The sequence below is a fragment of the Rhinolophus sinicus genome, linkage group LG09, assembly GCF_036562045.2.
Source record: "Rhinolophus sinicus isolate RSC01 linkage group LG09, ASM3656204v1, whole genome shotgun sequence".
Lineage (NCBI taxonomy): Eukaryota > Metazoa > Chordata > Mammalia > Chiroptera > Rhinolophidae > Rhinolophus > Rhinolophus sinicus.
The window spans coordinates 54,502,268-54,515,752 of NC_133758.1; the positions used below are offsets into that span (position 1 = coordinate 54,502,268).

Genomic DNA, 13,485 nt, shown 5'->3' on the forward strand with positions numbered 1-13,485 from the left:
AACCTCTTTGCAGAACATTCCTCCACTTACTGGGTTTGGCTAAATCCTTGATTTGCGGACTTCTTCACTGGTCTCCTTCCCAGTGTCCCTCCCCCCCCACCCCGCCCATTTGACTTATTCCTTCATTGAGAACTCTGGCTCATCATTCTTCCAGTTCATTTCGGATCCTGTCCTCCTTCTCCTAGGTGATTTAAGTTGCTACCTGGAGAACTTTGTAATTCCTACTATCCCATTGCATTCATCCTGGTTCCTGTCTGTTCTACCTCCAAGCCTTTTCTACATGTGAAATCTTTAAACATTTTGACTACTTCCGATCGTCCACCTCCTCTCTCCCTCACACCTGCTTTTCGACCTCCGTAACCCCTCACTTTCTCCTGCGCAACTCCATCCCTCCTGTCTGCGTTTATCGGCTACTACCTAAGCCTGGATTCCTCAGTCAAATCTTTAGGCGTCTCTCCATTTTCCCTTGCTGTTTAGTTGTTTCAGCTAAGCTCCATTCCTGATCAAATCCAAGCCCGTCTTCTACACTCACTCTGAGCCCTCAGCCCGTATAGCGGGGGAAACTAATCGAAACGTTGACTAAAATTGACTCAAGATTGAGGACTGTGGATAGCATTTTAACTTTTTCATTTTTCTTAATTTCTATACTTTAACAATGAGTTCTTTTTACTTTCATTAAAGCACCGCAAAGCCCATCTGCTTGAATTTGGCGGCTGTCCACCGCAGGTCCCCTTCAGACGGATCAGGCGTGGTCCTCGCGGCCTCGCGGGGCATGACGGGACGAGGGGCGGGCCGGGTGGGGGGCGCGCAGGCAATACGAGACGTGCACGTCCCGGCGTCGGGGTCTGGGTGGACTGCGGTCCACGCTCTGCCACGGCCGCCCTCTTCAGACGCCGGAGGGGTAGACGGAAGAGGTGCGTGCCCGGCGGAAGCCATGTTTGTGGCACGCAGCATCGCAGCGGACCATAAGGATCTCATCCATGATGTCTCTTTCGATTTCCATGGGCGGCGAATGGCGACCTGCTCCAGCGACCAGAGCGTCAAGGTGCGCGCGGAACCTTGGGGCGAGGCTGAGCCGCGAAGGAGGGGATTGGGAGCGTGAGCGGAGGGACACGTGCGTGGAATCGGGACTATTCCCGATATTGAGGCGCGCTGCCAGGCACAAGACCTGGAGCCCCAGGGAGGCGGCAAACCTCAGCCAAGTGGCCTGCTTCGCCATCCTCGTCCCCTCACTGAGGGGTTACAGCCACCTCAGGGGGCCGTGCTGCCTTGCGCGTGCGTAGAACGGGCGGGTTGGGCGGGCCTCTGGGTCACGTGCGCGCCCCCGCCGCTGGGGGACGCTGGGAGCCCTCCGAGTTCCTGCGTACGCAGTATCGGGTCCGTTTAGGCGGGAGTCGGCGAGCTACCTCACCCTAGTCCCCAGTAGGGTTGGTTTGTCCGCGGAGTTCTGGCAATATCTGTAATAAGTTAACCACTCTTGTTCAGTGAGAACGACTGTGACTTGGGTCTTGTAGGACAGTCAGTTCGTAGTGTTCTCAAGCTCTGTGTGCCTCGTCCCTCACCTGGGGAGGTTATTCTCTTTGTCTTCCGATAGGAGGCTTACGTTGTTTCGCGATGAAAGAAAATTGCAGATTCATTTATATTCAATGAAGTTCCTCACTCGAGGAATTGGAGGGTGTGTTTCTTAAAGTTTATTTACACGTCTGTATACTGCTCTGAAAATAAGAATTTCTATTATACTAGGATGATACTACTTGGGATTTAGGAATTTAAGAGATAAAGGGTAAACGATAATAGACTTGAAGATGAAAGCTGGAGTGTGGAGTATTTGAATTTTCAACAGCTCCAAAATAACTGAAAAGCTGAAAGACTGTATTTCTTGTTTTTAACCATCAAGTTTGATACCGTTGATCCCTCAAAGATAGTTATAACTAATTTTCCTTTTTAAAAAAGAGTAGTGCCGCAAATCCATCGAATAATATAGTATTTTTAACCTGTAAAAGGTTTGGAATCACTACTTTTTTAAGTTTTTTTATTTATTTAAATTGTGGTAAACTAACAATTTGAAAGTGTACATTATAGTTCAGTGCTGTTAAGCACAACATTCACATTGTTGTGCCACCATCACCACTGTACATCTCAGGAACTTTTTCTTCATCCTAAACAGAAACTCTGTACCTAGTAACTCCCTCTTCCCTTGTACCCTAAACCCCTGGTTACCTCCAACTCTCTTCATAAATTTGACTAGTCAGGGTACCTCATAAATGGAATCATACAGTATTTGTCCTTTTGTGTCTTGTTTATTTCACTTACTGTGATATTTTCAGTGCTCATTTATATTTGTACAGTGTATCAGAATTTCATTTTTAGGGTTGAATAATAATTTTGTTGCATGTATACGCCACATTTTGTTTATCCTACCTTTTGACTCTTGTGGATATTGTATTAATTAATGTCTGTTAACTGAATAGTCCATACTTTTTTTCTTATTATCCATTTATTACTGAATTTTTTAGTAGATCTTTCAGTTTGTAGGTTTTGTCTGTTTCTGTTGCAATGAAGATCTTCATTAATTTAGCTTTTTATATATTTTGGATGATTTTCTTAGGCTCATTCCAGTAGAGAAATTAGTGAATATTTTAAAAGCTTTTGAGAATAATTGACAAATTGCCTTTTTGAAGGTTGTTCTATACACTGCCAGTGTGAGTATTGATTTGATAGCATTATTTTCCATGTTGGGCATAATTACAATTTTCCTTTAAAAAATTTTTATGTGGCAAAATACACGTAACAAAATTTACCATCTTAACCATTTTTAAGTGTACAGTTAAGTGGTATTAAGGTCCATTCTGCAACCATCACCACCATCTACAAAACTTTTTCATTTTGCGAAATGAAACTCTGTATCCATTCAACAATAACTCCCCATTCCCCCTATCCTCCATTCTGCTTTCTAGTTCTATGAATTTGACTACTCTAGGTACCTCATGTAAGTGGACTCATACATTTCTCTTTTTTTTTTAACTGGTTTATTTAACTTAGCATGTCTTTGAAGTTTGTACATGTAGCATGTCAGAATTTACTTTTTAAGGCTAAATATTTCCTTACATGTATTGTATATACCACTTTTTACTTATCTGTCCGTGGACTTGGGTTGCTTCTACATTTTAGCTATTGTGAACAATGCTGCTATGAATGTGGATGTACAAATAACTCTTTGAGACCTTTCCTTTTATTTGTTTTTTAAATTTATTGGGGTAGCAGTTAATAACATGTTTCAGGTGTACAATTCTATAATACATTATCTGTATATTGCATTGTGTGCTCACCACCCAAAGTCTAGTTTCCTTCCGTTACCTTGTAATTGGCCCTCTTTATCCTCCCCACCATCTCCTTCCTGCTGGTAACCACTGTACTGTTGTTTGTGTCTATGAGTTTCTTTGTTGCTTTCTGTTTTATATCCCACATATGAGTGAAATCCTATGGTTCTTGTCTTTTTCTGACTTATTTCACTTAGCATGATACTCAAGATCCATCCAGGTTAGCAGAAATGGTAGTATTTTATTTTTTATGGCTGAGTAATATTCCATCGTATATGTGTACCACATCATCTTTATCCAGTCATTGATTGAAGAACACTTAGGTTATTTCCATGTCTTGGCTATTGTGAATAATGCTGCAGTGAACATAGGGCTACATATATCTTTATAAATATGTACAAATATGTACATCTTTACAAATACATCTTTACAAATACATGTTTTCAAATTTTTCGGGTGGATACCCAGAAGACGTATTGCTGGGTCATGTAAGGTAGTTCTATTCTTAATTTTTTACTGTTTTCCATCGAGGTTGCAGCAATTTACATTCCTGCCAGCCGTGTGCTAGGGTTATCTTTTCTCCACGTCCTCGCCTCTACGTATTTCTTGTTTTATTGATAGTAGCCATTCTAACAGATGTGAGATGGTATCTCATTGTGGTTTTGATTTGCATTTCCCTTATAGCTCATGAATTTGAGCATCTTTTCATATGTCTGCTGGCCGTTTGTATGTCTTCTTGGGAAAAGTGTCCGTTCAGGTCCTCTGCCCATTTTTTTATTGTAGTATTTGTTCTTTTTTGTTTTTGAGTTGTATGAGTTCTTTGTATATTTTGGATATTAGCTCCTTATCAGAGGTATTGTTTGCAAATATCTTCACCCATTCAATTGGTTGCCTTTTTGTTTTATTGATGGTTTCTTTTGCTGTGCAGAAACTTTTTAGTTTGATGTAGTCCCATTGATTTGTTTTTTGTTTTTGCTTCCCTTGTCTTTTGGGTCAAGTTCACAAAAAACCCTCTGAGACCAAGTGGTCCGTAAGTTTAGTATCTATGTTTTCTTCTATGCATTTTATTTCAGGTCTTATATTCAAGTCTTTTAATTCATTTTGAGTTAATTTTTATGTATGGTGTCAACACTCTAGTTACATCCTCTTGCATGTGGGTTTCCAATTTTCCCGACATTGAAGAGATTTTCCTTTTCCCATTGTATAGTTTGGATCCTTTGTTGAAAATTAATTGCCAGTATGTGTGCGCGTTTATTTCTGGGCTCATTTCTGTTCTGTTGGTCTGTGTGTTTGTTTTTCTACCAACAGCATACTGTTTTGATTATTGTAGCATTGTAGTATCATTTGAAGTCAGGCAATGTGATACTGCTGGCTTTGTTCTTTTTTCTCAGGATTGCTTTGGCTATTCAGGATCTTTCATGAAAGACCTGTTTGTGTGTTGAGCAGGGGATCCTTCGTTGAATTATATTTGTCCGACTTATAATTTTAAGGTGAGATACCAAGAGTTCTCCATGATGGAGTTCTCCATCTGCCATGATGCTTATGTCACTATGAGACCCTGCATTTAACTCTTTTGAGTATAAACCCAGAAGTAGAATTGCTGGATCATATGGTAATTCTGTTCTTAGTGTTTTGAAAACCATACTGTTTATCATTACATTTTTTAAACAGGCTACAATGTCATGTTGTTATTGTAATCTGTATTTTTTGTTGGTAGTAAGGTTTAATATTTTGCTTTTGTTTGTTACATATATAAGTGATCCTCATTATGTGCAGATTTTGTATTTCTGAATTTTCTTACTCTAAAGTTTGTTTATAACCTGGAAATCTTCACAGTTATTTGCTGACATGAGGAGACTGGTAAAAAATTGGAGTTGCTTAATGTGCATGTTCCCAGTTGAAGTCGAACAGGGTGACACTCTGCCTTATTTTGGCTATCATACTATAAACAAGTGTCCTTCTCATTGTCTATTGCCACGTTTTTCACATTTTTGTTCTTTTTGTTGGTGATTTCACTATCTAAAATGATGCCTAAGTGTAGTGCTGAAGAACTGTTTAGTGTTCCTAAGCACAAAAAGGCTGTGATGTGCTTTAGGGAAAAATGTGTATTAGGGAAGCTTCATTCAGGCATGAGTTATAGTGCTGTTGGCTGTGAGTTCAGTGTTAATGAATCAGTAATGTTTACTAAATAAAGTGTCTTAAAACAGATACACGCAGAAATCAAGGTGCTGTATTGATTGGTTGACAAATATGTTGTGACCAGAGGCTCCTATGACTCTCACCTGGTATTTCCCCTTGGAGCAGTAGTTTGGTATTCACTAATTCAGTGTTCAGGGCAACACAGAAAACATAACTACATCGAATAACAAGACGTGACTGTAATTGTAATTGTCTCTATTACCTAGTAGAGCACAGATTCCTTCTCCTCTCAGTGCTTAGCCCAGTGCTTGACACATGCAATGTTCTCAATAAATACATTGAATGAATGAATGTTAACGTACTGGTTGTATTCTTTTGTGAATTCATGTTCATCTCCTTTTCCCTAATACTGATTCAGTCTTAATGTTTTTCACATTACTTTTTAGGGATTCTTTGTATAAAATATCTTTTTAAATTTTTTACAGGTCTGGGATAAAAGTGAAAATGGAGATTGGCATTGTACTGCTAGCTGGAAGGTTAGTATTTATGTTTACAGTGATTTTTAAAAATTGAAATGTTTACTATTTATTTGGTAGTATCAGTGACTTGGTGTTCAACTTTGAGAGAATTATAAAATTTATACTTTTCCTTAAAAGGTATTTTATGTTTTAACACTTTTCATTATTAAAATAACAGAAATACAGTTTAGAAAATTTGAGAGTAAGAAAATTTGTAATTCCATAGCATTCTAACATAACTATTTTTAGCATTTTACTATTTCTTTTTTCATTTACATATTTTTAATGGCTGTGATGTTTTATACATAGTTTCATTTCTTGCTTTTTTTTTAAAGCTTTTATTTTATTTATTTTTTTTGAGATTTTATTGGGGAAGGGGAACAGGACTTTATTGGGGAACATTGTGTACTTCCAGGCCTTTTTTCCAAGTCAAGTTGTTGTCCTTTCAATCTTAGTTGTGGAGGGTGCCGTTCAGCTTCAAGTTGTTGTCCTTTCAATCTTAGTTGTGGAGGGCGCAGCTCAGCTCCAGGTCCAGTTGCCTTTTCTAGTTGCAGGGGGCACAGCCCACCATCCCTTGCGGGAGTCGAACCGGTAACCTTGTGGTTGAGAGGACGCGCTCCAACCAACTGAGCCATCCGGGAGCTCAGCGGCAGCTCAGCTCAAGGTGTCGTGTTCAACCTTAGTTGCAGGGGGCGTAGCCCACCATCCCTTGTGGGACTCGAGGAGTTGAACTGGCAACCTTGTGTTTGAGAGCCCACTGGCCCTTGTGGGAATCGAACCGGCAGCCCTCAGAGTTAGGAGCATGGAGCTCTAACTGCCTGAGCCACTGGGCCGGCCCCATTTCTTGCTTTTTTTAAAAACAGCTTTACTTAGGTAGAATTATACATACTTTAAGAGTCATTGATTTTAAATGTACAGTTCAGTAAATTTATATAGTTGTGCAACCATTATCACAATTTTGTTTTAGAATACTTCCATCAAGCCTGAAAATTCCGTTGTGCCCGTTTGGGGTCAATGCCCATTCCCCTCCCAAGCCCCAAACTCCTACTGAATTGTATTCTGCCTGTATATTTTTACCTTTTTTTTTTTTTAGATATTTCATATAAATGGAATTCTACAACATGTAGTTTTTTTTATATGGCTACTTTCCCTTAGCATGTTTTTGAGGTTCCTGTATGTTGTGGTATATGTCAGTAGTTCGAGTCTTCATAATGCTGAGGAGTATTCCATTGTGTAGAAAAACTCATGCTTTGTTTATTCATTCACTAGTTGATGGACATTTGAATTATTTCTAGTTTTTGCCAATTATGAATAATGCTGTTATGAACGTGCTACACATATCTTTGTGTGGATGGACATACATTTTATTTCTCTTAGGTAGGTACTAAGAAGTAAAATTTCCGAGTTGTATATGTTTTAACTTTCTAAGAAACTGCCAAATTTCCAAAGTTCCTGTACCACTTTATATTCCCACCAAGAAATATATATGAGGGATCCAGTTTCTGTACATCCTCCCATACACTTGATATTTTCTCTGTTTTGATTATAGCCATCTTAATAGGTGTGAAGTGGTATCTCATTGAGTTTTGATTTGTGTGCCCTTAATTTTTTTTAATTTAAAGATTTTAATGGGGAAGGGGAACAGGGCTTTATTGGGGAACAGTACTTCCAGGAGTTTTTTCCAAGTCAAGGTGTTCTCCTTTCAATCTTAGTTGTGGAGGGTTCTGTTCAGCTTCAAGTTGTTGTCTTTTCAGTCTTAGTTGTGGAGGGTGCAGCTCAGCTCCAGGTCCAATTGCTGTTGCTAGTTGCAAGGGGCGCAGCCCACCATCCTTGCGGGAGTCGAACTGGCAACCTTGTGGTTGAGAGGATGTGCTCCAACCAACTGAGCCATCCGGGAGCTCAACGGCAGCTCAGCTCAAGGTGCCGTGTTCAATCTTAGTTGCAGGGGGCACTACCCACCATCCCTTGTGGGAGTTGAGGAATCAAACCGGCAACCTTGTGGTTGAGAGCCCACTGGCCCATGTGGGAATCGAACCGGCAGCCTTCGGAGTTAGGAGCACAGAGCTCCAACCGCCTGAGCCACCGGGCCAGCCCATGTGCCCTTAATTTTTAAAGATATTGATTATATTTTCATGTGCTTATTCACCATTGATGTATCTTCTTTGTTGAAGTGTCTGTCTAAATCTTTTGCCCTTCATTTTTTTTAAATTGAGGTGACATTCACACAACATAAAATTAATCCTTTTAAAGTAAACAGTTCAATGGCCTTTACTCCACTGACTGTTGCACAGCTACCACCTCTTATCAAGTTTCAAAACTTTTTTATCATTTCAAAAGAAAACGCCTATTTCTAAAATTTTAAAATATTTCATAAATACTTTGGTATATTTTCAAAGGCTCTTTAAAAACATAAATAGCAATAAAACATAAATATATCAATAAATGTACTGTGTTTTGCTTTATTTAAGTTGTCTATTGTGATGAACATCTTTGTGTGATCCTTATTCGTTAGCTAGATCGCACTTCACTGGGAATCCGACATTTTAACAAAATCTCATGCCCTAATGCATTTTTTTAAAAGTTAGTAGTCTGTATAAATAAGAATTAAAGGTGAAACAAGAAAAAGACTGGATAAAACAAAGGGTATTAAATAAGGGTGTAAAGTTTACTTTTGGATGATGACGTTGTTACCACGTAGAAATTACAGATTATGAAAGTATTCTGAGATTGTTGAGTGTAAAAGTGTTAGATACGCAGAAGCATGAAACAAATTTTGTAGATGTAATTGGTGGACTGATGCTATTTGTCATAGGGTATTTTTTATTGGAAAGCACAAGTGAAATTCTGTTTATGTGAATTCTTTAAGACCTGTCTGTCCTTTTTTCTTTTTTTTTTTGTCAACATGAAGAGTGGAAGAATAGTGATTCGACATTTTTCATATAGTATAAAGATACTGCTACTGAGGTTTAAATTGTTTTCTTAGAATACAAGGATTTGGGCTTCTCTGTATTTGATCACCCACTGCCTCTTTCTGGAATGGTCTTGTCTGGATTGATATCAGAATGATGTAAGAATTTTGTTTCTCCAGTTTCTGTATAATGTTAGGCTTTTGAAGCAAATTTGATCAGTCTTATTTATTTTAATAGGTGGATGTTTACTGTACAGATAATGTGCAACTATAAAAATTAGTGGACTGGTAGAATCTGTTTAAAAGCTTGTTCTGGCTAAACTCTGAAGCAGGTCTCTAACTATTAGCACTGGAAGACGTCAACTTTATCCAGCTAGATTTTTCTTTATTAGTAAAATGTTAGAAGAACTTGATTCCAGAAGGGCTCCAATGCTAAATATAGAATATGTTGAAGTTAAAAAGTTCTAGAATTTAACTTTCTATTTAAATGTTAAATTTAATAGCTTTCTCCTTTTACTGAAGTAAAAATATGTGTAATTCTGTTTCAAGTAAAATCTTATATGTGTGAAACATGAGTAAACTCAGTTTTTTGTCTTTTTGTTTTTAATTCCTTAGACGCATAGTGGATCTGTGTGGCGTGTGACATGGGCCCATCCTGAATTTGGACAGGTTTTGGCTTCCTGTTCTTTTGACCGAACGGCTGCTGTATGGGAAGAAATAGTAGGAGAATCAAATGATAAACTGCGAGGGCAGAGTCATTGGGTGAGATATTTGTTCGTTTTTGGGAAATTGGGTTGGAGAGTGGCATGAGCATCCAAGGAGCATTAGTCTTTCCAAGAAATCTTCAGGCACTTGGTAAGGTGTTACTACTCCTCTCCATGTTTACCAGTCCCATTTTTCTTTCGTCCGTATTTTTCTCCTACTTGTTTATTTAATCCTGAATTGATACCCAGGATTACCCATGACTTGTTTAATTATCTTTCATGGTGAATCCAGTGTATTTGCTTTTTTGTAGAGTACACTCTAAAATTCTTTAAAAAGTGTTTTTTCTTTTTTGTGGTTACCTTTTCTTTCTTACAAAATACACCTTTCTTTATTGGCTTCTGCTTTAACTCTAGGTCTTCCCTGATTGGGTGTTTGAATTTAGGCAAGAGCATAATGTGTTTGCTGCTCAAGTTCCTCTTCTGTCAAGTGAGAGAATTGAACTAGATTACTTTTAAGACCCATTCCAGTGTTTTCTTTTTTTTCCTCTTTATTTTTCGTAATAAATATACAGCCACAGGTATAAAATTAAAAAGGTACAGACAAATATATGCAGTGAGAACATCCTCTTCTGGTTTTTTTGTGTGTATCCTTTTGGATATACATGTATTCCATGTCTTTATAAGGACATAGATACAGTGTTTTCTTTTCTGACCAGTCCTCCCCACTGCCCTCCACACTAACTAATGCTGTCAATACTGTTTTTTCTTCTGTTGCATTTTAAAATTGTAAAATATACATAACATATTCATAATTTTAACTGTAAGCGTACAAGTTAGTGGAATTACACTCACAATGCTGTTTATACAATGCCGTGTGATATCTATACCAAAACTTTTCATCATTTTCAGCTGAACTCTGTACCATTAAATAGTACCTCCTCTTTTCCTCTCCAGCCCCTGGTAACCACTGTTCTATTTTCTGTCCCTGAATTTGACTACTCTCTGTATCTTATATAAATGGATTCATATATATTTGTCCATCAGTGTCTGTTTTGTTTTACTAAGCAGAATTTTTTTAGGGTCCGTCAAAGTTGTAGCATATATCAACTTCCTTTCATGGCTGAATAATATTCCATTGTGTGTATATGCCACATTTTGTTTATCCATTCATTTGTGGATAGACAACTGGGTTGTTTCCACCTTCTAGCTATTGTATGTAATGTTACTGTGGACATTGGTATATAGATACCTATTTGAGACCTTGCGTTTAATTATTTTGGATATATGCCTAGGAGTGGAATTGCTGGGTCATATGGTAGTTTTATGTTTAACTTCTTGAGAAACTGCTATGTAAACAGTTTTCCACAGTGGCTGCACCATTTTACATTCCCACCAGCAATGTATGAGGGTTCCAGTATCTCCACATCCTCATCAATGCTTGTTATTTTCTGTTTTTCAATTATAGCTATCTTGGTAGGTGTGGTTGTATCTCCTTGTGGGTTTTTTTTTTTTTTTTAATAAATTTTATTGCAGAATTTTGGGGAACAGCGTGTTTCTCCAGGGCCCATCAGCTCCAACTCATTGTCCTTCAGTGTAGCCGTGGAGGGTGCCGCCCAGCTCCAAGTCCAGTTGCTGCCCTCAATCTTAGCTGCAGGGGGCGCAGCCCACCACCCCATGCGGGAATCGAACTGGCAACCCTATTGTGCAGAGCTCGCACTCAAACCAACTGAACCATCTGGCTGTGCCTCTCCTTGTGGTTTTGACTTGTAGTTCCCTAATAGTTAATGATGTTGAACATCTTTTTATGTGCTAATGGTCATTTATATATCTTGTGATATTGTGACTTATAAGAAATATCTATTTGGTCATCTGAATGACCAAATAGATATTTCTTATATTTAGCTTTCATCTATCCATGGTTCCTGATTCATGGTTCCCAAAACCCATGGCATTTCCTAAGTGTTGAGAGTGATAAAGATATCTTTTGTTATGTTAATTGACTTTTTGTAAAGCACTTAAGGATGGGTGCTAGTTGCTAGTGGAGCCTACCATGTAGTTAGAGGGTTGGAATTTTCAGTCCCACCCAGCAACCTCCAGGGACGGGGGAGGGGCCAGTGAGTTAATCAGTCATGCCTTAGTAAAGAAGCCTTCATAAAACCCAAGAGGATGAAGTTTGGAGAGCTTCCAGGTTGGTGAACACATTGACAAGATTTGGGGAGAGTGGTGTGCCTGGAGAGGGCTTGGAAGCCCTGTGTCCTTTCCCCATACCTTGCATTTCTTCCATCTGGCTGTTCCTGAATTACATCCTGGTAGGGACAGAGTCCCAGGGAGCAGTTTCCAGGCTCTTGACCTCACATGGAAAGGTGCTGGCTCGAGTAGTAGATGGCCATCAATTGTGACTAGTTGGCCATCAGCTGTGACCAGTTAGCCATTAGCCACTAATACAACTGCCGTGGCTGAGCTAGCAAGTGCGGATTGCGGCCAGCAAGTGCAGTTAGCAAGCGGATTACATTGCGGATCATGTTGATCCTACGTCCTGTGTCTTGCCTGGCCGCCACAAGACTGGGGTGCAGGAAGACCCCTTGTTGGGGTACTTGCCGATGTTTGCTTTGTCGACCAGCGGTCATCGAGAATATAGTGGTATGGCTCCCCTATCTATGGCTCCGTTGTTGTTCCTTTTTGGCCTCACCATATCCTCCGTTCACCTGCCAGGAGTGGGAGCTGAGACCCTGCATTACAATCCTTTTATAGTAAGTCAGTAATCTAGTTAGTAAAAAGCTTCACTGAGTTCTGAGAGCTGCTTTAGCAAATTAATTGAACCTGAGGAGTAGCTTGGGAGCCTCTGATTTATAGGTAGTCAGTCAGACGCACAGGAATTGCTTCTGGCATCTGAAGTTGTGGGTGGGTGGGGGTGGTATTGTAGGACTGAGACTATTAGCCTGTGGAATCTGATGCTATCTATCTCCTGGTAGATAGTATCAGAATTTAGTTGAATTCTCCTCACATCTGTTGGTATCCAAGAATTGTTTGTTGTGTGGGGGAACCTTCCCCATTGGAATTGTTACCAGAACCCTTTTACTTCTTTGGGGAAATGTCTATTCAAGTCCTTTGCCCATTTTTTACTTGGGGTGTTCGTGCTTTGCTGTTGAGTTTTAGGAGTTCTTTATATATTTTGGATATTAATCCCTCATCAGGTATATGATTTGTAGACATTTTCTCCCACACTGAGTTGCCTTTTCACTCTCTTGGTAGTTAATGTCCTTTGATGCACAAAATTTTGAAATTTTCGTGAAGTCTAATTTATCTTTGTTTTTTGTTTTTGGTGTCATTCAAGAAATCATCGCCAAATCCAATGTCATGAAGACTTTCCCCAAAGTTTTCTTTTAAGAGTGTTATAGTTTAGCTCCTACATTTAGGTCTTTGATTAATTTTGAGTTAATTTTTGTATATGGTCTAAGGTAAGGGTACAACAATTACTTAGCACTTGATATTCAGTTTTCTCCGCACTTTTTATTGAAAAGACTGTCCTTTTCCCCATTGAATGGGTTTGGCACCCTCATTGAAAATAACTTGACCATATATGGAGGGTTTATTCTCTATTCTATTTTGTTGGTTTTTATGTCTCTCCTGTTTTTATGTCTCTCCTTATGCCAATACCATACTTTTTAAATTACTATAGTGTCGTGCGGGAGACCCTGCTCGCTGTGCCATTTGTCGTGCGCGGAGGCCTTCTCGCTGCGCCATCTTTCAGGCGGGGCGGCCTGCGGGGTCTCTGCTCCCGCTCCCCACACCAGAACGCAGGATATGGTGAGGCTGAAAAGGAACACCCACGGAGCCATAGGTAGGGGAGTCATACCACTATGGTCTCACTGGAGGCTGGGCCCACCGGACGCGTG

General features: G+C 39.4%; 1 protein-coding gene across 3 annotated transcripts in view; it reads left to right on the plus strand.

Moving 5' to 3' along the window:
- Positions 1–781: 781 nt before the first annotated feature.
- Positions 782–13,485, plus strand: part of SEH1L (SEH1 like nucleoporin) — a 37,528-nt gene continuing 24,824 nt past the window's right edge. For all 3 annotated transcript variants that reach the window (XM_019718227.2, XM_019718226.2, XM_074340415.1), the window contains exons 1-3: positions 782–1,045; positions 5,945–5,995; positions 9,501–9,647. In XM_019718227.2, coding sequence (XP_019573786.2) covers positions 935–1,045; positions 5,945–5,995; positions 9,501–9,647 — 309 coding nt within the window. In that variant the 5' untranslated portion in view covers positions 782–934. The remainder of the gene's footprint in view (positions 1,046–5,944; positions 5,996–9,500; positions 9,648–13,485) is intronic.